This window comes from Coffea arabica, chromosome 11e (assembly GCF_036785885.1).
Source record: "Coffea arabica cultivar ET-39 chromosome 11e, Coffea Arabica ET-39 HiFi, whole genome shotgun sequence".
Taxonomy (NCBI): domain Eukaryota; kingdom Viridiplantae; phylum Streptophyta; class Magnoliopsida; order Gentianales; family Rubiaceae; genus Coffea; species Coffea arabica.
The window spans coordinates 10,625,104-10,652,225 of record NC_092331.1 but is presented as its reverse complement, the minus strand read 5'-3'; the positions used below and the strand labels follow the sequence as shown (position 1 = coordinate 10,652,225).

General features: G+C 34.8%; 1 protein-coding gene and 1 long non-coding RNA gene across 12 annotated transcripts in view; one reads left to right on the top strand and one right to left on the bottom strand.

The window, feature by feature from the left end:
* Positions 1 to 1,242: 1,242 nt before the first annotated feature.
* On the bottom strand, positions 1,243 to 8,860 carry LOC140021616 (uncharacterized). Of its 10 annotated transcripts, none has more exons than XR_011825521.1 (7): positions 8,414 to 8,859; positions 8,259 to 8,326; positions 7,007 to 8,078; positions 5,616 to 5,667; positions 4,896 to 5,418; positions 3,652 to 3,776; positions 1,243 to 1,943 (listed from the first exon to the last, which is right to left on the bottom strand). It is a non-coding gene; the product is annotated as an uncharacterized lncRNA (long non-coding RNA). The 10 variants fall into 10 exon arrangements; XR_011825522.1 differs by having other exon boundaries at positions 7,955 to 8,078; positions 8,414 to 8,855; XR_011825517.1 differs by having other exon boundaries at positions 7,007 to 8,326.
* Positions 8,861 to 10,194: 1,334 nt separating this feature from the next.
* Positions 10,195 to 27,122, top strand: part of LOC113719143 (probable inactive ATP-dependent zinc metalloprotease FTSHI 5, chloroplastic) — a 38,191-nt gene continuing 21,263 nt past the window's right edge. The window contains exons 1-11 of one of the 2 annotated variants that reach the window (XM_027244223.2): positions 10,195 to 11,535; positions 12,269 to 12,740; positions 15,224 to 15,424; positions 15,536 to 15,829; positions 15,954 to 16,223; positions 17,439 to 17,528; positions 17,626 to 17,757; positions 21,045 to 21,218; positions 22,439 to 22,560; positions 24,969 to 25,170; positions 26,932 to 27,060. In XM_027244223.2, coding sequence (XP_027100024.1) covers positions 10,442 to 11,535; positions 12,269 to 12,740; positions 15,224 to 15,424; positions 15,536 to 15,829; positions 15,954 to 16,223; positions 17,439 to 17,528; positions 17,626 to 17,757; positions 21,045 to 21,218; positions 22,439 to 22,560; positions 24,969 to 25,170; positions 26,932 to 27,060 — 3,180 coding nt within the window. In that variant the 5' untranslated portion in view covers positions 10,195 to 10,441. The remainder of the gene's footprint in view (positions 11,536 to 12,268; positions 12,741 to 15,223; positions 15,425 to 15,535; positions 15,830 to 15,953; positions 16,224 to 17,438; positions 17,529 to 17,625; positions 17,758 to 21,044; positions 21,219 to 22,438; positions 22,561 to 24,968; positions 25,171 to 26,931; positions 27,061 to 27,122) is intronic. The other variant, XR_011824988.1, reaches the window with a different exon arrangement.

The following is a 27,122-nucleotide window of genomic DNA, read 5'->3' as shown; positions in this document are numbered from 1 at the left end:
ACCCTCGTAGCGTGTTTGTTAGTTAGGATTGGGCCTTTCTAATTATTAGTGCAATCTAGAAATTAAATCCTACGGTCGTACCTAGGGTTGTTTTTGGATTAGAGAAATAGTTAAAGGTCGTACCTTAACTATCGAGAAATTAAGGAAAGGTTGGTTGTTTATCGCGTGCATGACAACTATAACTAATCTATTAATAAATGTTAGAATTATATTTGAATCGATGATCAGCTGCATGAACCATTTCTGAAGTATACCCTTGGCTAGAGTTCTCCCAATTATTTCTTTTAATTAATTATTTTCTGCATTTGGTTTATTTAGTTAGCATTTAATCTTGAAAATCCCCATTTGTCTTGACTCGAAGAGAAATAAATTTCTCGCTAGTCCCTGAGGAGACGACCCTACTTGCCACTGTCTACTGGTTAGTGAAATCAGTTAAATAATTGATTTAGGTATATCGTATTAAGCAAACTCTTCAGGAACAGGGTGAATCAAGTAACCCATTGCGCACCTAGAGTCCCTGCTCCAGTACTCGAATTGGTTATTGACTGTTTCAGGTGGTAGTTAGATTTTATTTATTATTATTGCACAGGTTCGGCACCTGTCATAAATCACATTCTCCCCAATTTAATTAGAGACTAAGGACGTTTAGGTAATTACAACCAGACAAAAGGCGATTATCACTTATACCCACAACTAAAAAGACAACCAAAATAATCATACATTCCCAAAATACCCATAAAAAGACACAACCCATTTCTGGAAATGAATGACAAAAGAATTCACCATAAATTATACTACGTGTTGTACCTACAATACAAACTTTAAATGTACAAATATGAGGGCATCTCTGTAAATATACCCAAACACATGCTGCCACGAGTTGTAGCAAAAGCTTTAAAAAAATAAAACATTATTTCACATTTTGAAAATGCCCCTACTCATACGGTTGAAATTCAAAATCCCCTTTGACCAAGACTCATTCTTATATAGTACCAGGAGGTTTTCGACTGTGCCTAGACCCCCTATAATCTGTTGTCATTTATTTTCATATAAGATAAGATTAACAGTAATGTTTGTGAAATAGCATTCTTAAAATCATAAATTACCAATCAAGCATGCGGCAAACAATATAAGACTAAACAAAACCAAAAAACCATCAACATTGCAAAAGATAAGAGAAGATGACAAAAGATTGGCAAGTAGTTTTACAAACAGCTTGATATCTTCAAGTGCAAGTTAGTCTTACAAAAACGGGAGATGACATGTTGAATACTTCATATAAAGTGCAATGATAGGCTCCAATTACAAAATATCACATATTGAGAACCATTAAGTTACACAAAAGAACAATTTCTTAATAGATGTCAATATTGTGTCAAAAGATGCAAGATTAGCAATTTAGCTGTAAAGTGCTTCAAGATTAGCAAGATTAGCAATTCAAAAGGCTTTAAGTAAGTTCAGAGTTCATCATCACGCTGCTTTTTCAAGGGACTTCCAGGTGCAAGATTAGTTGGAGTGAAAGTTGAGAGTGTATTGGTGGGCAGTGAGGCAGGTGTATTAGCTTCAGTAGAATTCGAACCAATTTCAGAAGGCACAGTTCCAAAAATCAAGGCCCTCTTTGCTGTGGTTACTGGAGGTGGCACCTTGTTTGCAGTAGCAGAAGATTCAGCAATGTTATCAAGCAATTTTTTGGTTGATGGACTGAAAAATTCATTTTTCTTAGCAGACTGCAGGACAGTAGCATGAAGGTCTGGAATTTTTTCATTCATTTCTGCAGTCGTGATTGCCATTGGAATGTGAGCTGATTCCTCAGTAGTGTATGCCTTGACAATATTATACTTGCCTTCCTTCTGGCCTTGATAATTTGCCTCATAGTAGCGAATGAAACACACAATCGAATGTTTTCCGATTGTAGATGCTAGTTCAGCAGAAAAGTTAAGTTCCTGCAATTTTTGTTTTAAAGTATAAATAATTAGCAAGTGTATCCTAAAATATTAGCTATTTCTTTGGAAGTAGAAATGATATTCAAATTGTGAGCAACTTCATATTGTGCAAAAAGAATTGGATCCCAATCATAAGTTATGGAAGGAAACAAAACATATTATACCCAAGACATTATGGAATTACTGTCGATGATGGCAAAACCAAATAATGTTTTGTTTCATGTAATCATTACACTTTTACATAGTGAGAGCAGTATTTATACCCAAGAAAAGAAGCATAAAAATCAGACTATTCGGTAATTACTTGTTCTAATACTCAAACAATGATATAAGAATAGATACTCGTACTTTGTTGATAAAGTTAGGCCAATGCTAGCATTTAGCATGGTGATAAACCTATTGCTTATAATTGTATCTTGTTTGATAATATTCATGAACACTAGAGCTCCGTCAGTAATAAACTTTAAACTACTTATGACAGTAAGAACTGTCTTAGCTTCACCACAAGATATACAAGTATGGACAATTCACAAAGCACAATTGCAGAGCAAGTAAAGACTAATTCAATTGGGCATCCATAGTGGATTCCTTACTTGTTTTATTTATTTATTTTTTTGTATACAAACCCATAATGTTTTCAATCAAGTACGTAGTATTGCCAAGAATTCATGCAACCCAACATGTAGTGCAAGTTATATCAATGCAAATGAATAGGCTGTTTGATAAAGTATGATAAAAGATCAATAATCTAGTCTAACTTTTCTACTTTTCATGCAAATTAAATGCAAGTGCAAACTTGGATAGCAAAGGAAGAAATTGGAAAAAGCTGAGACAGTGAACGAGATCTAAGAAAGCCAAATTTCTAATAATCACGTTTAGGCTGTAATGTTGGTTCTGAGTCTGTTCCAATTATTTGACTCATTCTGGATATGTAGTCCCAATTCGATTGAGATTGGATCCAGATGTGGATACGGTTTGGATATATCCAATCCTTAAAGCCTAATGTCATGTGAAGAATGTCTAATGCTCCAATTTTCCAATTGTGCACAAACTTTATTAGTATAAAATATATAGTTCCTAAGGGGTTAGTAACATTTATAATGGACATATATGTATCTATTTACTTATTTATCAAAACTAATCAAATCTAGCAAAGAAGGGGCTGGAAGAGGTAACTCGATATCTCATTTATACGGTAGGTCAATTAAAAAATGTATCTATTGATAGCCAGCATTGCTTTTTTTTGAATAGCACCACCCTCCTCCTTTTGCTTTATGGGTTTTTTACAACTAAATTTCTAGTAAATTGTCCTCAGACAACAGCAAGAATTTGACAGTTTGTGGCCTCAGTAACTAACAGAAAAGACTACAAGCATGAAAGTTCAAATCAGCAGGCAAACCAATTGCCTGAGTATCACACACAAAAACAACTGAAAAATGGAAAACAAAAATGAAACTGGCAATTCCACCAGAAATATAGCCACATGATATATAGGAAACTTTCAAGTTAGCAAAAATATAGAAAACTATAATGGCCAGCAGAAATATAGGCATATGAAATTCATGGTAGTTGAAGGGCAAAAAGATGAAGTCTATGAAGGGAAAAAGAATCGACAATATTAAGCAAAATGTGTCAAGCTGGTAGTTGTATTATCATGCAAGAGTTAAACTTGTAGCAGAAATTTTTGTTGGCAAGATTGTTAGCTTACCTCATTATGAGCTTCCCAGAATTGAAGAGCTAGTTATAAATGGGATAAGCTTTTCAGCATCAAGGCCAAAGATAACAGTGTTTATGGAGCCTGTACCATCATCCACAGTAATTCCAATTCGGGTCCTATTACACATTGGAAACAAAATATTATATTCTAATTTTTCTTCACAGGAGAGCGAAACTGAATTTGGTAATTACCTTGCTCTATATACAATATCCTTAAAGAAGTAACCATCAGGTTTTTCATTGCCCTAGACAAGTTTAGACTAAATGAAACAACAAACAAGGCACACACTATGTAATCAATTAGAAACAAGAAGCACAAAGTCTTAAGTTGCTTAACCAATAGCCACTCAGATGACTAAACAAGCTTTACCAATAACAGCCTCTCTGTATTGATCTTAAAATTCTCTAAAAAATAGATAATCACTCCTATTCCTCATTTAGAACAACAACAGGTCACATATCTCAGATATGTATATTGTAAGAAAAACTATCTTAGATTCTGCATAACTTCTCATTTTTATGTGTTACCAAATTGTCCATTGTGATTAAAGAGAAAAGCACCAGTAGCAGGAGGTCGCAATTAGTTAAAAAGGAACTTGTCATGTAATAGTAACTTTAGCATAGTAGCCACAACTCCAAAATCAGCACAAGCAAAAGTTTGTCTCACAAAATATATTGTGCTAATGACTTTGGCTCACAAAATCTGTTATTAATGTCCATTACTACAATCTTTTTTCTAGTGTATATAGCAATTTATCTGTCTAATAGAACATTGATTATATGCAAACCAATAGGTTAGCTAAGTTGGCCAGAATCACATCAACAAATAGATCTCTCCTTTTTGTAGGCATGCCACTAATAATATATTGCTTCAGGAATTCACCAAATTTAAAAATAAGGATTATTGAATTGGGAGCTGGATTGGTATCTTCACTTTTGACTTGTTTTTTTAGGTGAATGGGTAGCTGAATGGGTTGCAACAGCACAATTCCAAGTGTATGGGTGAGCAACATTTAGACAGGTTCATTGGACTCTTAAAAATGTTATCAACCACTGGAGTTTGGAGTGGATAATCAGGAATGTTTACATCAAACTTTAAGGTTTTACCAATTTTCTCCTTTATTTATTGCTCTTTATTTGCAAAAATAGTATGACTGTTGAGGATGGTCATCCCAGCTCGGGATGATTCGAAGCGGTATTCCAGTCTATGGTACTAGGTTTAACCACAACGTTTACCTCAGCTACCTTGTGCTCCCTTGATAACCGAAGTGAACTTGACATCCGCTGTCACCTCGGAACGGAGTGATAATGCACACCATAGCCGAGGTCGTGTCTCATGATTTGACAACTGAAAAGTAATGGATATAACCCCTGACATACTGATCATTATTCTGACACACTGCCCATTGCCCAGAGTGGTCAAGTCAAAGAGATATGATGCCTTAATCAAATGTCTAGGCACTTGTACTGCATGGTCTTTCCCTCCAAATTGTCCCCTATAAATATGGGAATCCCCCACTGAGGAAGGGGACGAATCTTTGGTAACCAAAGCTTACTCTCTCCAACATAATTCTTTCATATCTTACCCCGAGCTAATTTAATCTTCGGAGGAAAACTGGGGGATCTAGCCCCACTTCTAGCAATCCAAGCAGGTGATCCTGGTGCAATTACCTTTTCAAGTAAGAGTACGCTCCAGCTATCTGAGGCAACTTGTCGGTTCAGAAATCACCTCTTCAACTGTCAATATTAACACAATCACCTGCTCAAATAAATAGCCATTTGTTTCACAAAGAATCTCACAAAATAAATAGCACCAGTAAACTTAAAAATAAATGAAGCAGAAACTGAAGAAAAACTACTAAAAAGAAAAGGGAAAGGTGAAATGTCACTTATGAAAATATAGTCACATAAATGAAGAAAAGCTGCTCATAAATTCAAGAAAGATAACAAACTGACCTTCAAGTTAAAGGATTCCTCGATTGATGATATGAACTGCAGCAAAAGGAACCTATCAATTGAAGCACATGTGTATATTAGAACTAGGGAGGGATAGCCCGCGCGACGCGCGGGAATTTGGTGCTTGTGATTCAAGATAATTAATAATTATTGTTTAATATTTTGTAGTATAAGAACTGAAGTATGATGATTGTATCATGTGATTTTAATAGAAAAATCATAAGTTACATAGTGAGTCAATAAAAATAATGTGCAATGAGACATCCTTATCGTTATACTATATAAGAATCCGTTGCGATCAAAGGTTATGTTTGAATTTCAACTGCAAAGATAAGGATAGTTTGAAAATGTAAAAATGTTTGAAGTGCAATTGAAAAGCATCCAAAGGTCTCTTCTAAAACTTATCCAAGATGATAAAACATTTTAAAGTATCAATTGGACCCTTCATCTCTTGAATATATATATGTTCGTGAAAGATCCCTCAAGCAATGCTTATGATTTCTCCCTTGACTTAAGCTCAACCTGAATTATCAAGTCAAGTTTATCCATCAATCACTTTGCATCCAATCTAATCTAAAATAATTTTATTTTTGACTAACTATTTATATAATTTGGTGGGCATAATACGACTTAATCACATGTTTTTTTACAAAGATAATAATGCCCAAAAATGATAGATAGATAAGAAACTTAAGTGGTCTTTTTCAAAATTTTGTAGAAACTATTCAAATTTGGTGTTTTTGGCTAGGGGCATTTCTTTATAATCTCATAAATAAGTTCAAATCTGCATAATTGTTAAAGATCTGAATTGAAACTATCTTGATTATAAACAATTGGTGCAAATAATATTTTCTAAATTTGAAATTGTAGAAAATGGTAACTAAAATCAGAAAAAATTCCTCATATGAATTCGAATTGCAAACTATAGGTAGAAACTGCTTAATGATTTTTCAATGTTTACTTATATAAGCATCCAATATAACATTTCTACTTAATTGACTCGTTTGAACTATGGATAATAGTTGCTTCAATCAAATCAAGAAACATTATTTATCATTGTACAACATACAATTATGAGTAAATGAATTAATACAATGCAATCAAAATGGTGCTGTAGCTAAAGCATTTAAACTCATCAAGATTCACTACAAATTCTTTTAGATAGCATAAAAAAGCAAATTTTTTGTATTTGAAACTATATAAACAGTATAATACAAGAACGAGATCATAACATGGAAAGCAAATAGAGTGCAAATGACATCTTAATACTATGTAGCATGATTAATTTTCTTTTTTAGTTTCAATGAAGTACAAAATTCTAAGTTAATAAATTTTATAATCATAAAATTTCCAATTAAAATAAACACAAGCTGGATTCCAAATCATATTACATGAAAAAATAACTACTTGAACCATAACTGCTGGAATGTAGTCAACAGATCCCTGGAGTCAAGAACAATATGAGAAAGTTCATGAGAAATAAGGTTATTTGACTTAAATAAGGAGATAATACCTTGGCCGAGGAGGAGAAGATGATAAAATTGCTTTTCTGATTATTTTAAAAAGTGACAACATTATCTCAAATTGTACTTTGACCAGAGACAGAATCTCTGAGATCTACTAAGGAAAACAATACAATTAGTCAGTTTTTGGAATTAGAAGTATCAAAAGGCAAACTATATGGAGTTCTTGAATAAACCAATCATCAGAAAAAAAAAACTACAATCGAAGAAGACAAATCCAAAGAACTCACCTCAATTTAAAGGAAAAGCTATGCATTCCACCAAATATTTAATAACCATAATAAAACCAAAGAGGTGAAACCGAAAAAGAAGAAAGGGTATCGGCTAAACATGGGGACATAAATATGATAATGATTGTTTAGATAATAATTAAGTTAATTAATTGTAATTAAAATCCAATTATGTAAACATCCAATTAATTTCTTAACGGATGAGATAGGTTTCAGGAAATTGGAAGGCTTGGATGTTAGTATAATAAATGATTAAAAGGACTTTTATGTAATTCTATCAAAACACAAGCTTTATTCAGTTGTACTTGATACTCAACTTGGTACCAAACATTGTAACATACCAAACCTGCCCCTAACCTTAAATGTCTGAAAGGTTATATAAGTAATTATAGTGAAATTAAAGCTATAATGACTTGTACTCAATGTTCCAATTACTCTTTAAACACTCTCACATTCCCAAAATAGCCTCACCCTTGCGGTTGAAATCTAGTCCTAAACTCGTTCTTATGTAGTATAAGGATTTATTAATCTGTCTATCATTCATACGTTGAGAATTTGACAAAAAAATGGAAAGATTTTTTCTTACCAAAGAGACTCCAAAGAAGAAGGTATAAAGACCAGGATGCTTCTTCTTGCAGTTTACAAGGCAGAGGAGCCAACACCATGCACTGATAAAATATCTCTATTCCATTTTTTGATTTCCTAATTCACTGGAAAAGTTACAGGCTAAATGAATAGGAAACCTATTTCTTATCATAACTAGAATAAGGGAAAAATCATATCTGAAAAGATATATCTCATCATAATCGTACGGCTAATGAGAATTGAATAGAAAGCATGATTTGGGAGGAAAATTGAATGGCAAAGCTGATGAGAATAGAATGGCATACCTAATCTAACAAAAAGTTCCCAATTTCGCTCCTTTGAAGTTCAATTATCACGTGAGCGCCCAACAATTCTTGCAACATGAAATCAGTATAGAAATGGGTTAATTTGATATTAGAGAAAGAGGAAAACACGGCAAGTGTAAGCAAGAGTAGTTCACCTGTTCCCAATTTTCCTCCTTTGAAGTACAAACACCATGTGAGTGACCAGCAATCCCTGCAACATGAAATCAAGTGTCTGCAGGAGTAACAGTTGACCTACTGGCTTGAAGAAGGAACTCACAAAACCCATCTCCCAAATCATGTAAAAATTCAAACTTTTTGGTTAGAATAGACGTTTCGAATTGGGTTTGGTAGAATAGGTGCTTGGAATTGGATTTGCTCAGAATAGGCGCACCAAATTTTTGCTCAGAATAGCTGTCTGGTAGAGAGAAAGGAAGAAAAGGCTTCAACGGCAAATGAAGAAAACGGCTTCAATGGCAAAAGAAAGAAAAGGCTTCAGACAATTTGCAAGAAGTATTTGACTTTGCCACTTGTCAGAAAATTAAGAAGCCATGTGACAAAAGAGAAGGAAAACACTAATGAGAAAGAAACGATTCAATATCAAAAGACAGAGAAGGTTTCAGACAATTTGCAAGAAATATTTGACATTGCCATTTGTCAAATAATTAAGAAGCCACTTGGCAAAAGAAAAGGAAAGCACTAAACCTTCATCCTTTTTTATATACAAGGTAGATAAGGATGTTAGTGGAATTTTTGCAATTTTTTTTAAGGTTTTGATAGTTTGACATTTCAAATATGTTTGGTTCGTTTGGAATATATGAAATATTTATTAATGTAAGAGAATCAAATTTCAATGCAGAACAGACGTGTAAAATGACTAGATTTCAATATAACAATTCGAACTTCAACTCAAATTTGAATTTAGATCAGTTTGAAGCATTTGAATTTGAGTTCTATAAATGATCAAACTTCATTATAACAATTCGAGCTTCAAATTAAATTCAAATTTAGGATTAATTTGAGTTCGAGTTTAAATTCAAGCGAATTTAAACACGAGCTCGACTTTCCATGATTAATACAAATTAATATCGAACGCTAGAAATTTGTATTCGTTGAGTACTAGCTCTAAGCAAATATTTTCGAACTCAAACGTATCAGTGTTTGGTAGGGGTGGGCAAAATTATCCGCTAACCCGAAAATCCGTCATATCCGATCCGATCCGATTCGAAAATTAGGATATCCGATTTTTATTATTTGATCGGATCAAAAGAGGGTCGGGTATTCGCTAAGATGCGGGACGGGTTAGGGTCACATAATTAAAAATCCGCAGGTACCCGATCCGCCCCGCATATATATATTTTATTTTTATTTTTATACACACACTATAAAATAATAAGTTATAACTAAATAAGTAATTTTATTGAACAAATTGCATTACAAATATGAGAGACTATAGTTTATTTACAAGATTCATTTGTAAAAGCCATGATCTTATATTTTATAGAAAAAAGTTTAATTAATGTGGAACATATATATTAAAAATTATGTTACTTATTTCAAACTTTTATTGATTTTGAATTCTTTTAATTTTTTTCCTTTATCTTATATTCTCTTCATATGCTTGTTTCTTGGTGGGAAACCTTTTTTTAGAAAAAAAAAGTATTAAATCTTAGATGAATGTGTAAAATATAAAATTAAATTGGTATAAATTTTTTTTTAAAAAAAAAAATTAAATGATAAACGGGACGGGTCGGGTACCCGCTGATCCAACCCTATCTCAGCGGATACCCGTTATAGGGTACCCGCTGATATGCAGGGCGGGTAAGGGTCAGAAAATGGCTGACCCGCAAGATACGGGTCGGATCAGCCAAATGATAAATGGGACGGGTACCCGACCCGCGCCCACCCCTAATGTTTGGGTTCGAATCAATTCGCTGACACTAAGTAATACCCAAAACCCCTACAAAACTCAGAAATCGGAACGGCGAAGAACGTACAGAGTATAAGAAATGAAAATTTGAAAGAATAAATAATTACGTCACTCGTCTTCTTCTTCTTATGATTCTCCTCCACCATGGCCGTCGGCTTCTCCTCCTCTTCCACCCATTGGTTAAGGTAATCCCCCATCACCATCATCATCATCCGCCCAAAAGCTGTGTCAAATTTACAGAAAATCAACCCACAGAATGTTTGGCATTTTAATCCCCCAAACCCAAACGCCTTTGCACTTCTCACCACCCCACTGCAACACCACCCATATTCTCTGCCGCCACCGCCCCCGCCCCCGCCGCCGCTTTAAAAGGAACAAGACAAGAGAAGTCTTTCTCAACAATAAACCTCCTACCACCTTCTCCTCATTCCCAATTCCCTTCTTCACTACTGCTACTAGTGCTGCTGCTATTGCCACAGCCAACTCTTCAGCTGCTGCTGCTTCTTCTTGTCTTCCTTATCTTAAGGATGGTGATGATAGCAAGGATGATGACAATGCTCTACCGCTTCCTCTTCCCAAATCTGATGCTTCGAAAAACAACAAGCCCCTTCTCTCCTCTGCTCTTTTCTGGCTGCTTGTAGCTGTTTTTACTTCTTCTTCTTCGTTCCGAATCCTGGGGAGCCCACATGCTGCTGCCATGGCTGCCGTGGTCACTACTACTACTACTACTGAGGTAACTAGGAAGAAGACCAACCCTACTGCCGCTACAAACACCGAGCAGCAGGACATCCGACGTGATAAGCCCCGCCACCAGTATTCACATTCTACCCAGAGATTGTTAGACATTGTCTCCCAGCGATTGCTTAGAAAAATGGAGGATGTAAAAAATGGCAAAGACACCGTCCATAGTGTTGAGGAGGCCTTGAAAGATGTCAAATTCAAGAAAAAAGAATTGCAAGACGAGATTATGAGTGGGCTCTATGCAGACTTGAGAGTTTTTAGAGCAGAAAAAACTGTTTTGCTCAAGCGCTCCGAGGATATACTTGACGCTGTTTTGAAGGCTAAGAGGGAGGAGGAGATCCTCAGTAGGAGCAGCAGCAACAACAACAGGGCTGGAGACTTAGCAGTAGCAGTAAAGGATAAGATTGTCAAGTTGGAGGAGGAAATGAGGAATGGTGAAACTCAATACAACGAAATGTGGGACAGGGTAGCCGAAATTGATGATCAGATTTTGAGGAGGGAGACCGTGGCCTTGAGCATTGGCGTGAGGGAGCTTTCATTTATCGAGCGCGAGTGTGAGCAGTTGGTTCAAGGGTTCTTGAGGGATATGAGGCGGACCAATGTTGAAAGGTGAGACAGACCAAAAACAAGGAAAACTGATATTTTTGGTTTCTGATATTTTATGAACTCATGTATTCTTAGCAGGAATATTGCTGTTGCAATGTGAAAGGGTTAATGAACTTACGTCAAAAGATCTCTTGATGATTGATTTGTCTGATAGATCTTAGTTCCAGTCCTTTTGTGCTTCCGCTTCTGCAATTGCTGCTTGTCATACGGGCGAAGTTTAAAAATAGACTTTGATAGAATAGTTTAAAACATGTTATTTGTATTTCTTAAGCCTTCGGTGCTTTTGCTATTAGAAAGTATCAAGTGGGAAGAGAGATGGTAAATGATTTGGAGAGTAGGTGCTGCAAAGATACAAGTTTTTGTGAGCTGTGCATTATTCAAAAACTTGTCTTGCTGGTAGCTCTCCTTGATTAGGTTTCCTTATCTTTATGTTTCTGCCTGATATGCTTTGGTTTCTGACACTCATTATTCAATCAACTATCGGGTTTACTCATATGGAATTTACTTTATGTGATGTATCTGTTAAAAATCAACCTACTTGTCATACTTGTACTGAATCTTGTGAGTTGTTCAGAAGTTGAAAAGCAATGCTTGATGTGATTCTTGAATTTCCTCTTTTCGGTTTATAACTTTTATGTTGGAGAGTAGTGTGTTCTGCCATTCCATTGTTACATATTGTAGCTTTTGGTCTTTTAATGGGAATTTCCTTTTGAACAAGACACTTTTGTGCTTGCAGTGTGCAAAATAATTCTGTTACCAAGCTGTCCATATCTGAGATTAAGGATCAACTGCAAAGTGCACATAGACAATTCTTGGAGCAGATTGCTCTCCGTAATGTTTCAGTAGGTGAGGATCATGATTATGAGTATAATGCAGAATCACTTGCATTTGCTCAACGCATAAAACATGCACTAAGTGCTTCAAAGGATATGCAGAAGAATCTGGAGGATCATTTAAGAAAAAGGATGAAGAAATATGGTGATGAAAAACGTTTTGTTGTGAGCACTCCAGTAGATGAAGTTGTGAAGGGTTTTCCAGAATTTGAGTTGAAGTGGATGTTTGGAAGTAAGGAGGTCGTAGTTCCAAAATCTGTTGGCCTTCATTTATTTCACGGTTGGAAAAGATGGCGTGAAGAAGTGAAAGCCAATTTCAAACGAGATTTGCTGGAAAATGTTGAACTTCGTAAAAAGTATGTGGCCGAGAGACAGGTAAATATGCTGATATTACGTATATTACACCAATTAGGTGATATATTGCAACAAATGTCTTGGCATATGTAATTAAATATGTCTTCTTTCACTTATATTGTATCTACCACTTCAGTGGCTTTTACGTAATTCTGTGTGGTGTGGACACTATTTCTAGCCTTTTCTTAATTTTGTGTGTAATATTTATTGTAAGAGCTGCTTTTATTTAGTACATGCTAAAATTCTCTTCCTTCCCTGTAATTAGTAGTTAGATCTCCCTTTTATTGTTTTGTGCCTAATCTGGTATTAATGGGACAGCTTCTTTGTACTTTGTCTTATGGATAAGGAACCTTGATGCCTCTGATATGGCTGACAAATAACTTAAGTCAATCTTTGTACCCATTTATTCTATTCGCTATTATTCTCTTAATTGTTGGTCAGTAGTGGGTTTCCGATTGAATGGCCAAAAGTGGCATACCTCTTGAGTCAACTAAGAAGTCGCGCTATTATTCCTTTATTTCTGGTTTAATTACTCATTCGAATGGCTATATTATGGTTATCCTTCCTTTTGTTCACTTAAAATTTTACTTGCTCTATATTTCAGTTGTTATGATACTTGTTTTCCAGTTGAATTTTGTTGAACTTTGACATAGAAATAAAGGAAGTGGGAAATTTCTTTCCCCAAAATCCACCATGGATCCTTCAGTCCACATCAAAACTTGAATCCTTTAAGAAATTTTTATTGATTTCTTTTATTTACACACTCATGTCGGTCATTTTTCAGTTGGCCCATTAATCTTAACTTAATTTTTTATATTTCTCTTCTTACAAAAGAGTCCTGATCTTAATTTTTGAAGAAGCTTTTAAGAATTTTGTGGACTTGAAGATACAAAAGGAATATTTCTTTTGGCATCAAACTAGGAAATATCTCACTAGATAATTATTGTTTCTATGATCAGCAGATGTAGAAGATTTTTAAATATCTTCAACAACTGTTCCTCCGCCCTCCCCCCCCACCAAAAAAAAAAAAGGAAAAAGCAGAGAATATTTAAGATTCTGATTTGACAATATCAGGCAACTAATAAAAGAAAGGTTTTTCTGGAGTTTCTTAGTAGACCCTGTGTTTTGCAGCAGGATATAATTGAGAAATTCTTGCTTAAAGTGGCATAAGATAGTCCTGGCCCTTGTGATGGCATGACGAAAAGGAAAAGTGAAAAGGGTTAGAGAGGAATTTTGTAACTAGTTGGGCCAGATAAGAATAACTTTGTGACTGAGTTGAAATGCAGAGTGCTGAATAAAACTCCGGTGTAGTTTGGCTAAAATGGGAAACAAAAATAGATGGATGAGGTATTATTGTTGTTGCAAATTTTTGTAAATGACGAGTCTGTTAGTACTGTTTCCCTGCAGATCTATGAATTTTTAAATTTTTGTGAATGAGAAGTTTGTTAATATTGTTTCCCTGTGGATCTATGGATTTTTCTTCAATTTGCCGGAAGTTTGTCCATCTTCATTATTTGCAATTTCATATGGGTGAAACTGCCCTTCTTTCCTAATAATGCATTCTTACATCTCATAAAGAGAAACACTGTAGATTACACTTTACCTTCTTCTACTGTTACATACAGAGAGTGGTTTTAGATAAGAAGTTACAAGATTTTAATTCTCGCATCTTATTCTGCAATTTGACCAAAAAAGTAACCTCTTGATTCTCAAGCACTTTCCATGTTATTTATTAAATGCTTTTATTATTTATTTTTTATTCATGGCTGATTTCACTTCTATATGTAAGGGATTTTTGGACTTCCTTTAAGTGCTGTATGTGCTTATACTTTATTTTTACCCCCTTTTCTTTTGGTCCAATATTTTTCCTTGATGGTCTTCTTTTCCTTGTAAATGAAAACTCTCCAAATCTATGACCAACCATTCCTTCAATAGTGTGAAATGAATAAAAGTTTTTCCATTGCAAATTCAGGCAAAGTATTTCCTGATAAAAGGAAAATCTTTTCTTTCCGATTTTTTCTCTTTTCTGCCTGAATGATGACACACTTCTCTGAATTGTTTCTTTTTCTTTTTTTCTTATCTGACTAATTTCGTGTTTTTACAGCTTTCTGAATATCAGCATGGACCCCTTCTTATTGGTTGCAGAGTACTAGATGCTAAAGTTTGTAATAAGATACAACTTGGATTTCTGTTGGAATTGGTCTGCTTGCCTCAGTTGTTAACTTTATTTTGTTTGTATGGTGGGGGGTGTGCCGCTAGCTTCAGGAGATATCATATTGCTTCCGCTCAAAATTTTCCAAATTGAGCATGTCTGGGTCTAATTAACACTTTAACACTTATTGGCGTTAAACTCAGTCTTGCTGCTGCTTTGATACACAAAATCACTTTTCATACATCGTAAAATGTACCCACTTAAATGCCTCATAAGTTGATCTTCTTTTCTGGTTTAATAATCATTATATGGACTACATGTATCTTTTGGATGCTTGAACTTATTGTTGCAGGAAAAAATTCTATTGGATCGGGACAGAGTAATGTCAAGGACTTGGTACAATGAAGAAAGAAATATGTGGGAAATGGACCCTATAGCTGTTCCTTATGCTGTGTCCAAGAAACTTATCCAGAGTGCTCGAATAAGGCATGATTGGGCTGCAATGTATATTACGCTTAAGGGAGATGAGAGAGAATATTATGTTGATGTGAAGGTAGTTATATATCCTGTGTTTCAAAATTCATTTCTCTTTCAGAGCATGAAAAGCTCAACCAAATCTTTAAATATGCCTATGTTGGTTTTCACCTCTACTGTCTCATTACAGGAATTTGAAATGCTGTTTGAAGATTTTGGAGGGTTTGATGGGCTGTATTTGAGAATGCTTGCCTACGGTGTTCCAACTGTGGTTCAGCTTATGTGGATTCCTTTCTCAGAATTAGACTTTGGTCAACAGTTTCTCTTAGTAATGAGACTTTGCCATCAGTGCTTGACTGGATTATGGAATACTACTGTTGTCTCGCGTGCAAGAGGCTGGATCATTGATAAAATTAGAAATATAAATGATGACTTAATGATGATGATTGTTTTCCCCACTGTGGAGTTCATTATTCCTTACTCGGTACTAATTTAAGCAGTTCATCTTTTAACCCTTATCAAATGACTTCTGGTTGTGGTTTTTCCTAGAAGGCAATTAATTTTTTAAACTTATTCTAATGTCTTGATAAATTCTCATCTTTCTATAGATTAGAATGAGATTAGGAATGGCTTGGCCAGAGTATGTTGATCAATCTGTGGGTTCAACTTGGTACTTGAAGTGGCAGTCCGAGGCTGAAATGAACTTTAGATCAAGGAAAACAGATGGATTACAGTGGTATCTTTGGTTTCTACTTAGATCTGTCGTATATGGATTTGTGTTGCTTCATGTCTTCCGGTTCATGAGGAGAAAAATTCCAGGACTTCTTGGTTATGGGCCTCTAAGGAGAGATCCAAATTTAAGGAAGTTACAGAGAGTGGTAAGATAATTTTCTTTCAACTACATTAGTTTTATGTTTCTTTGGACTTTTGATAGTTTAAATTTTCAAAACTTTGAAAGTGTTTTTTCACACTTTCAAACTTCCAATGTATCTTTGTGACGAGTGTTTTGTCTCAGGGAGTTGAAACTCTGATGCTCAAAAGCCAGTCAGGCTTTTATGGCCCTTGGATGAGTGTTTCAAGACAAGTTTGTAGACATGATCAGTACCTTAGATGGGTTGTCTTTTTAGCAATTTTATCCATATGAATTTTTGAATTGTGGATATTTAACAAAGATATCAATAACAGGGTGCAGATCCTTGAATCTAATTGTTACAGTTCTCTCCAGAGAAAAGATATAAAACTTTACAATAGATAGGCATACACTGTATTCGTCATGATAGTTTTGCCAAGGGTAGATATTTTTATACTGAAACCGTGAATCTTTTGATAGTTGTTGTTGAGTCCTATAATATAGCTATTACTTTTGGGAATGCCAAACTTTTGGACAATGTATTATAGGAAACTGTTATTGTTCTATGCTTGTGCTGCTTTAAGCTCTTTTTTTTTGGCAGCAAATGTGTAGTATGGATTTCTTAAGGTCATAAAGCGGCAATACTCATTTCTGATTTTGACCTCCTTTGGTGTAATGAACATACTTTAATGTCCTTTTCAAACTTGTTTCTGTGCCTTGGAGAGTAGAGTGCATTTTCTTATCTTTACAACTGGACTTGATACCTTCTGTAACTTTGAAGCTGCTCTGTATTTGTTTTCTGTTCTTATTTTTTCATATTTCTTTAGTCACTTATCTTTTTTCCCCTCTCCAGAATTACCACTTAATATGGGGGCATGGACCCTTATCATTTTATTAGCAATTTAAATAAAGTACAGTGATGGATGCTAATCCCAATTCCCAGACATCATACTTATAACCCATACTTGGAACATCTTAATGTATCTAAACTGGCTGTACAAGTAATTTTGGAACGGAAACTTCAATTTCTTTGTGAATCATGGAAGGGTAATATGTAAACTTGAAAACTTTTGTTACCGCTGCAATAATGTTTATCTTCCAGTACAAGGTGCTACAATTATGGAAACAATGTGAACCATCTACTTGTTTTCAATCTTTTGTTGTTTACCAAAATTACTAACCAATTCAACATAGAATTGTGGGTTCATGATGAATTAATGTCGTTATTGATATTCTGCTGCAGAAATATTATTTTAAGTCTAGGTTGAGGAGTATAAAGCAAAAGAAGAGGGATGGTGTTGACCCTATAAGTACAGCTTTCGATCAAATGAAGGTTGTATTGTGATTGCATATTATCTTGGTTTGCAGGATCCAATCTACTTTTACTTATAAATGGAATCCACGTTATTTATTTATTTGTTTATTTTCAGAGAGTTAAGAATCCTCCTATAAGGTTGAAAGATTTTGCAAGTGTTGACTCTATGAGAGAAGAAATTAACGAAGTTGTGGCGTTTCTACAAAATCCTCGTGCATTTCAAGACATGGGAGCTCGTGCCCCTAGGGTATGTTCATTTTCGAGATTCGATGTTTATGTTTATTCCAAAAAGTGAGGGCCTCTGTCTCCCAGGTACTTTCATTTAAGGGATTTGATGTGTATGTGAAATGCTGATCCTATTATATAATTATAGGAAGAAAACTAAGAGTAAAACATGTTTGCCTCCATTTGTGACATTAGAGAGAGGTTATCATATCAATTGGCAAATTAAGTACCAGGATATATGCTTAAACGCCATTGATGTAGAATTCTTGTCTAAGATTTGCTAGAGTATATGTATGTGATTGCTGTTCTGTATGGTAAAGTCATTTTTGGCAGAAAAGAATGGTTAGTAACTTTTCAGAGGAGACATTTTTAATATGTTCATGGCTATCAGGTGATACCCAGAAAACAACATATTACTAAATGCATGAAAATGAGCTCTTCACTGAGAACTTCATAGGTAATCGATGCAAAAAATTATTGACTTCAGATTATTTATTAAAAGTGAACTCAGCATATAGGGTAGATATGGATAATTGCTTTTAGTTTGTAGATTACTGATAATTTTTGCAGGTCCAAATCCTTTAACTTAATTTCAATTGAATGCTTAATAATGTTGTTTGGTAGCTTAACAAGTACTTGACATGATTTATAGTTTTTAGCTAAATATTTCCCTAAATCATTTGTTAGCCCATTTATTTGTTTATATGGTCATTTTTTTTTTTGTAAGAGTTTATATGGTCATGTTACTTTGATATATTAAGGTGCCCAAAATCTCTTTTTTTTTTTGAATGTCTTGTTATCCATACTAGAAAATGGTCGATTGAAAGATGACCTTGTGGGAGATATGAATATTATGAATTATGATATTCAACAACAAACCCTAATGTACTGAAAAAGAAAACTGATTGGAAAAGTTCTCCCTGCTGGAAATGGATACTAATAATTTTTTTTATACAATAGAAATTTGGAAACAACTCGAAGGATATTTCTCAGATGATAATCAAGTTGTTTTGCAAAATAATAGTCTGTCTTGATGCAGGCTGGCAGACTCTATTAGTCGTTTCGTAGTTCCCTCATGATCTTTATCACTCAAGCTTATGGTAGTTAACCAGAAAACAGCTGAAGAGAAGGGTCCCTAAATTAGGTGATGCAAATGGAAATATGGTAGGACTTAAAGGATACTGCAAGAGCAGTGGAAACTCAAGATATGTATCATGTAAAATCCTTTCTTCGTGGACTTTGGCGCATTTTTAGATATCTCAAGATACATAGTGGACTCAAAAAGAAAAAAAAGACTAACCCCACTAATTGCAAATTTAGTCTTTGATATGTTCCTGGGTCACCAATTGTATGATAACTAGTTTTGGACCCGAATGCATCGGGTAGGAGTTTGGATTGGTGAGGTTATTATTTGATTGAGTTGTTACTTTTTAAGTGAGTTGATTTTTGAGTAGGATTCATATCAAGAGGAGTTGAGCAATGAGATATAACATGAATGAACTTATAGTTAAAATGTGGCATGGATTTTAACTTCATTAGACTTGGATTGGGTGGCAATCAAGTAGTTTTAAATTTTTGATTCTCCTATAATATGCAAGAGTAGACAGTCAAAAGATGGTATGCAATAAGGGGGTGGTCGGAGCACGGGCTTTTTATTAGTAACTGATATATTAGATAACGAATTCATGCTCCAATTGCCTTGTAAATAACCTTTGGAGATCGATTTTGGAATCCAAGAGAAAAACTCAAGCGAATATGATATGATGTTCTTTTGGCTCAAGAGCTATGAGGGAAAGAGAAAAGCTCCAGAAACTATTGTAGATGACACAAAAGTTAATGGTGCTTCATAACCATTGAGTTCAAACTCTATCAGAACACTGCTGAACTAGCCAAACTAAGGTCTAGGAGGTTCTTTTAAGTCATAAAAAGATTTCTTTAAATGGAGACACTTACCTTGAACTCTTCTCTGAGCAATAAATGTAGGAGGTTGCTCCATATATGCATCTTCCTCCCAGTCTCCGTGCTGCCTAGGAGATAAGTTGACTATAGCCTATCTCACAGACTTTGGATATACTTAACCCATGAGTCACCTTCAATCTTTCAACCGAATATTTTGGGATTAACTTTACTATTATGTACCCATTAACAACCAATGACATTTTTTTACCCTATGGAGGGGATATAAGCTACCTTATCTCATACTGCCGTAATGCAAATGACTTCTCTTTTATGGTTACTTTCTTACCAAGTTGACGTATAGCATCAGTGACAAAATAGGTAATTGGATGAGATTTCAGTCTACAAAAGATTGATATGAAGGATATGCATGGCCATCACATAGGAAGTTGGAGATGGGATGAGAAATGCAATATCTCTTACCTTTCCTTAAGTGATGGGGAGATCAAGGTCAAAAAGAGATGTTACAATTTAGTTAAGTAGCTGAATGGAATTAGTGGATTGGGGGATTGGGAAGATATATCAACCTTATGACTTGAGTAATCCTGAAGGTGAAGGTGAAATAAACCATTACTTGAGTGAGAGGCAATATGAGGGATGAGTACTACCTCATTTGGCCATGAAACAAATGAATGGATTTGAAAGATATTCTTTTGTATTATACAGCAGAGGATCCACAGAGTTTCAGCTACTCCTTTTTTCAGAGGCAATGCATAGAATATGCAACATATGTCAGATAATTTTTCATAGCATAAAGTAACTCTACGAAAGTCATCAACAAATGCTACAAAATACTTTTTTGTTTCTAAAAAAAGGGCTAGAGGATTGTCAAACCCTAATTTGGAGGTGACATGATTTTGACACCAAAGGGAATGAACTGACTTAAATGTTGGAGGTACAGTTTCTTTACTTGGAGCAAATAACACTATGATGGTTGTCTAAGTGACATGGATCACTTTCTAAAGAAGAGGACTATTTTGTTTAGATTTTGCAAGGATAAATAGTCCAAACGGCAATGAATATCAAGAAGAGATAAAATTGCACGCAATCCAATTGTTTGATCAAAGTATTATCAAATTTGTTCTCATTTCCTCTTCCATTTATCTTCTTAAGTACATCAGAACAGTTGCAGTTTTGTATAGTTTTGTTGCTGAAAATCATATGTACTCCAGTTCTAGAGGATAATTTTTTCAAAAGATTTTAGACTAAGTTTGAATATATATTCTATTTCATTGCATTGATTTTGACTCTGGGATCCCTTCTGATGTAAATTTAAATCATCTGCATGCAGCAATGGTGAATACCATTTACATTTTCAACTTTCTTTCTCTGAGTTGTATGCATATATCGCAGGGGGTACTAATTGTTGGTGAGAGGGGAACAGGGAAGACTTCCCTAGCATTGGCTATTGCTGCTGAAGCAAAGGTGCCTGTTGTTGAAGTTAAAGCCCAGCAGTTGGAGGCTGGTCTTTGGGTTGGTCAAAGTGCATCAAATGTTAGAGAACTGTTTCAAACCGCTAGGGATCTGGTATCTCTTTCTTTTTTGTTTCTGTTTCTGTCTTAGTGTGCAAGAGGTCTTTAAATAGATAAGGTGATGAAGACCATCTTACCTCCAATGTGAGAAGAAATCTCTTAGGCATTGGATTAAGCCCTTGGAGTTTCAAGTGGCTTTAGAAAAATTTATTCCTTAAAATTCTGGATTATCAGGCTTAGAGAAACTTCCATAGATCATAAGAACCTGAAGTTTGTTTTATCTGTTTTCTTGGAGTAGGTCGTTAGTTCAGACTATGAATGATCTTTTCTTGAATGATGGAATCAACATTTTGCCAAAACAAAAAAAATCAACACTTTTTCAGAAAATAAACAAATAAGTAATCTTAGATTAAAGTAAAAGCTAAGGTGTTTAAACATATTCTTAAAGTTCAAACTGAAAATTACGTTGATGAAGTTTAATGCACAGTTGCAGCTTTTTATCTCTTTAGTTGTGCTGGAAAGTTGATGGTGTATTGAATCCTTTTATCAGTTTTTAATCACTACTACTTATCCTTGTATTTAATTTTGAGATGCCACCAATTGTAATGCATGAATTGAAATACAGTATTCAGTGAACTTTCACCAACCCCTCTTCTCTGTTGAAAAACAATTTATTTCTCTACACATTTTTATTCTAAGATCTCCGACCTCGAAGTTTTGGTATCTATTTTGCTTCAATCATGATGTTCTGTATATGTAAGTGTAGTATAATATAATTACAACAACTCTTTTTTTAAACTTATAGAGCACATTAAGATATTGGATAGATAAGTGATCTTCAGAAGAGCTAAAGAAGATTATATGTGCATAAACAAGTTGTACCTAAATCCAAGATCACATGTAATTGAATTGACCTTATTTATCTTGTAAAGAAGAGCTTGCACTTTGAAAAGCTTGAACTTTGAGTGTGAGATTGCAATGTTCAAGCTTGAGTCTGATATTGAATCCAAGCTTGAAATTCTGAAGTCGGACTGGCTTGTTTTTTTCACAACTTTAATGCGGTTGAAAAGAATAGAATGTCTGAATGTTCCACTGCTTTTATAAAGCTTCATTTGCCACTATTAACCTACATATGTGATGTTGTAAGTTTGTTTTTCCCATTTGCTCATGTTTACCCTTTTCTTTATGGGCCATAGATGAACTGCTTGTGCTATCACTGTCCTTGCTCTTTAACCTCTGTTTTCCAAATTTAAATGCAATTAATTTCTTGCCCAGGCTCCAGTGATCATATTTGTGGAAGATTTTGACCTCTTTGCTGGTGTGCGAGGGAAGTTTATTCACACCAAGAAGCAGGATCATGAGGCTTTTATCAATCAACTGCTTGTGGAGCTTGATGGGTAGGTAATTTTTGGTGTTCATGGCACAACTAACTCAGTTGAATTTACTTGGTGTTCAATTTAAATTATTTCTCACTTTGGATCTCTATTTTATACTTCTAATGATCATCATCTTCTCATTTTTGCTTCTTGCTAGCTCCTTTATAGTTGATACCCTTGGTATCTTCCGTTCCAGATGTAGAATTCAAAACTCCAATTGATTCTCTGATCGCCTTTCAGCATGGGAGAAGCAAGGGGGAGCTGGAGGGGGCAGCTGCCTCCCGCCCTCTTCCCCTCTGAAAAAGAAAGAGATCTTAAATACTGCATTACATCTCCCTTATAAAAATTAAAACTTCAGCTAGATCCTTGTAAAACTATGTTTCGCCCTCTCAACTATTTATGAAATGTAGTATTGGCTAAACTAAAAGTATGCTCATAGGATAGTGAACCCCGCCTTCCTTGAAGCAACCATAGCATCTTATCCTACCATTTTTGAGGGCATGAACGCAGTATTTGTAAAACAGCTTTAGCAGTTGATAGGATAAAATAATTAAAATGGCAATGCAGTAATTATCCAAATGTCTGGAGCAAGTTCTTGGAAGTGCTAGAAGAGGACAAGAAACTTGAATTTTATAGCAACAGTGATCATTGATAAGGTTCCTGATTTGGAGCTGATCTAGGGTTTCAAACTAAGGTTTGTTTTTGTTAATTGGCATACATTTAGTTGTAATATACTTCAGTGATTTTGTTTATTAATATTCTTAGGTCGCCTCTGCTGTAGGATTTTTTTTTTTTTTGGGTTGTTCAGTAGTAACATAGACTTTTTGCACCATATTTGCTTGGAGATCAAGAGATCAAGGCTAATAAATATCGTTCTTCTTTGCTAGTTTCTGCAGTAATTCTCCTTACTATTAGCCATCTAACACCTCCTCTTAATCCACAACCTTTCCCTATCCTCCCAGTGAAGCTTAAGACTCTCTGCCTATTAAACCAACTTCTCTAAATTCTAAGTGACCTTAAATAGACCAAAACAGGTAATGCTTAGCCTAATCTGGGGCTGAAAGTATGCTGCATTAAATAAACTACTGTAAGTTGTTCACTGGCCAACTTGAAGCTAAGAATGGGGTATCCATTTATCCTAGATAACTATTTAGATAGATCTATGCATGCTTTCCAAATGAAAGAGAAGAAACAAACTTTTAGAAGTGCTTGTATTTTCCCAGCACACAAGGGTTACCTGAGTGAATGGTTTTGTGAAATTCAAAGATAAATTCAAGGGCATTTCTGGATTTCACATTGTCATGTCTGAAGATAAACTCGATTAATTATGATCAGTTAGTTGTAGTATCATGTGTATTAGAACTTAAGGTTTGAAGGGCATATCTTAAAATTGGCAAATGCTGAAGTTGGTCATTGTTAGGCCAGCCATGGTAATTTTTTGGAGTCCTTTTTGGAGTCCAGTCAGACTCTATATTTAAAGTCAGTTTGGCTGCCTTATCCTAATTTAAACAAGGTATTTCTTTGAAAGTGTGGGAAAATGAGGAAAAGTCAGTTTTGTTTCCCTTTGCTGTGTTTGGTATACAGGATAATTGCAACACTACAAGCAATTTTTCTGCATGTGGATGCTGCAAAATTTACGGGATTCTGGAAGGAAAAGGATAAGTTACAGAGAAGAATTTCAATTTGTAGTGCTGTCACTTTGCGCTGAAGTCTTTTCTCGCGAACTAACATGCTCAAAACATTGATTTTCCACTTTTCTTTAACTTACTTTACTGCGCATCACTTGTCTCACATAGCATTCCTTCTAGTTACCAAAGCTTTTAAGTGTTCGCTTTAATTTGACTTTTTTTCCCGTATGTCTTAGTTCCTAGCTTTTAACTTTACTGAGAACTTAATACCACTTCCAGTTTTGTTTCCGACAAATCTGAGTTTTAATAACCGTATGAAGCGGATGAAATAAATAAAATTATGTTTCATTGAGTCCACGATCTTCCATTGGGCTTTGTTTGAGAATTTTTAGAAACCACACTGTGGGATGTCAGTCTAAGGAAATTCAGGTGTAATTCCTATTTTGCTTTCTTGCTAAAGACTTCTGTTTAGTCTTTTCCTGTTATCAGATCCTAAAACGAACTGGTGTCTGAAATCTTTTCTGATTTACCATTGATTCTTTGCCTCTTCATCAGAATCTGGATCTTTGGCTGTTATTTTGTGAAGCAGTCCATTATGGTATACAAATCAGCGGCATTCCCTGATTTGAAATGCACCCAAAAGATAGATTTTTTAGAATAATGATAATGAAAAGATAAAGTAAAACAAGATTGAAGGCATGCTGGTTTTCATTGCTAATATTATTGCTTTGTTGCACTTAAATTCAAAGTTTCTATCATCTTTTGTTGATTAAACTGAATGAATTTGAATTATGTTTGCAGGTTTGAAAAACAAGATGGTGTTGTTTTGATGGCTACTACCCGAAACCTTAAACAAATTGACGAGGCATTACAGCGCCCTGGTAGGATGGATAGAATATTTCATCTTCAGCGGCCAACACAAAGAGAAATGGAGAGGATACTTCATATAGCTGCAAAAGAAACTATGGATGAGGAACTGATTGATTTGGTGGATTGGAGAAAGGTATCTATGGTTTCTTTTGATTTTTTGTTTGTTTTGAATATGAGATTTTTTGTGCTTGTTGCATGTTCCTCAAACAGCTCATATGTGGTGTACAAAGTCATTAATGCTTTTGTTCTTGGTGTTTGTCTTCTTGGAAATACTTGTTGATGACCATCCTTATCCTCTTTATTTTTGCTTTCTCTGGAACCAATTTTCATTTTAATGTCTTTTACATTAATGTTAAAAGATGCATGATGGTTCTTAAGGCTTTTCATTAGTTTGGCTGTTCATCTGTTACTAACTAAGGCAAGCTTGTTCTCTTCAATTTGCCTGCATGAGTATTGAATTTCTTGCTCCAAAGTTTGTTCAGCAGTTTCAGTTATCCTATTGATTTTGCTTGTTGATTATGTCCTACTATTTGTTTCTAACTAGTATGTACAAATGATTGAGGCTTTCTTTCCAATGTTACAATTTCTTATGGATGACCTAATAAGCCGTGTAGAGCTTTCTGCTCTGCAAGTTGATGCATAATTTTATTTGTACCATTCTATATGTGCTTGTTGATAATATCCTACTGTTTACTTTTAGATGGTCCAAAATCATCTGTGTGTTTATGTTGATGTACTTGAGGCCTTTTCTTTTTTCTCTCCATAGAATGCTTCATGGATGATGATATGTGATTTAGAGCTATTGAAGCTTTTTTGATGATGAAATTTTTTGAGAAGCATGTTTCTGGTACTTAGGAGTCGGCTTCGCATGCACAGGGTCTCTTTAATGGTTTAATTGTCAAAATAAACTGGATATTGTTGCCGCAGTTTTTTCTGACATGAGGTATCAATCAATTTAGGTTCTAGAGAGTCCAAGTTGGAGGTCTTACAGGCCTTAGAAGTAACAAACTTAAAGCAACTTGGTATTTACTGGGGCCAATTTGAAGACAGCAGCTGCTGTTATTCATGTAAAGTATAATTTGATTACTTGGTTTTAACTCACAAAACAATAATGCTTGCACAATTTTTCTTTGATGAGATTATTAGAATATTCATTTTCCACAAAAGATCAACTGCTATCATTTTTGGAACATTCACGTTTCATGTGGGTTAAAAAAATCCAATCCAATAGTATGGATACATCCAGTCTACCTCTTGAGGTTTCATTGACCTGAGTATGCGCCCTTTGGACTTAAATAATAGTGTGATATTTCCCTCTCTGATGATGCTAAGCTGTTATAAGTGATACCATGATTTTATTCTGTCTCAGTTTACTTATCTTCTAACGGAAACCTAGGTAAAAGAAGGGAAATTAGATGGAAAAATAATAAAAGAAAAGGTAAACTGAAAAATGTTAAACAGAATTTTTTTTATTTGTACTTTTTAATCTTTTTGTCACTGCTGCTCTTGTGAATTTATCTTTATTCTCCACTCTTGATTCCACTAATGTATAATGTTCTTAATTGCTAAAGTAGTCAAGGTTAAGTTTCAGCATCCCAGAAATAGTGTTAGTGTAATTTCTTGTTAATGATATGTTTGTCTTTTACAAGCCAAAGTACTTGTTGGTTTTATCTAAAACCCATTTTAGGGAAAAATTGCCTGATATCTAAACTAGATAGGTGAATTAACATTAATGAAACCTAGGAAAACAATCCACAAGTTAGCGTGTATGTTTGGAAGTCTGATGATTGCTTTGCATGTTCTATTTGTGCATGGTTTGTTGATTACTAAACTTTGTTTAACCACTTATTATGGTTGGTTCAAATTGACAATATTGTTAATACTGTTCATGCAGGTTGCTGAAAAAACTGCCCTTTTGCGTCCAATAGAGCTAAAACTTGTTCCTATGGCACTGGAAAGTAGTGCTTTTAGAAGCAAATTTCTTGACACAGATGAACTTCTAAGCTATTGCAGCTGGCTTGCTGTAAGTACAGTTGCTATTGAAGTTGTATTGAAACTTGGTTGTTACTAGCTAGCTTGAATTTC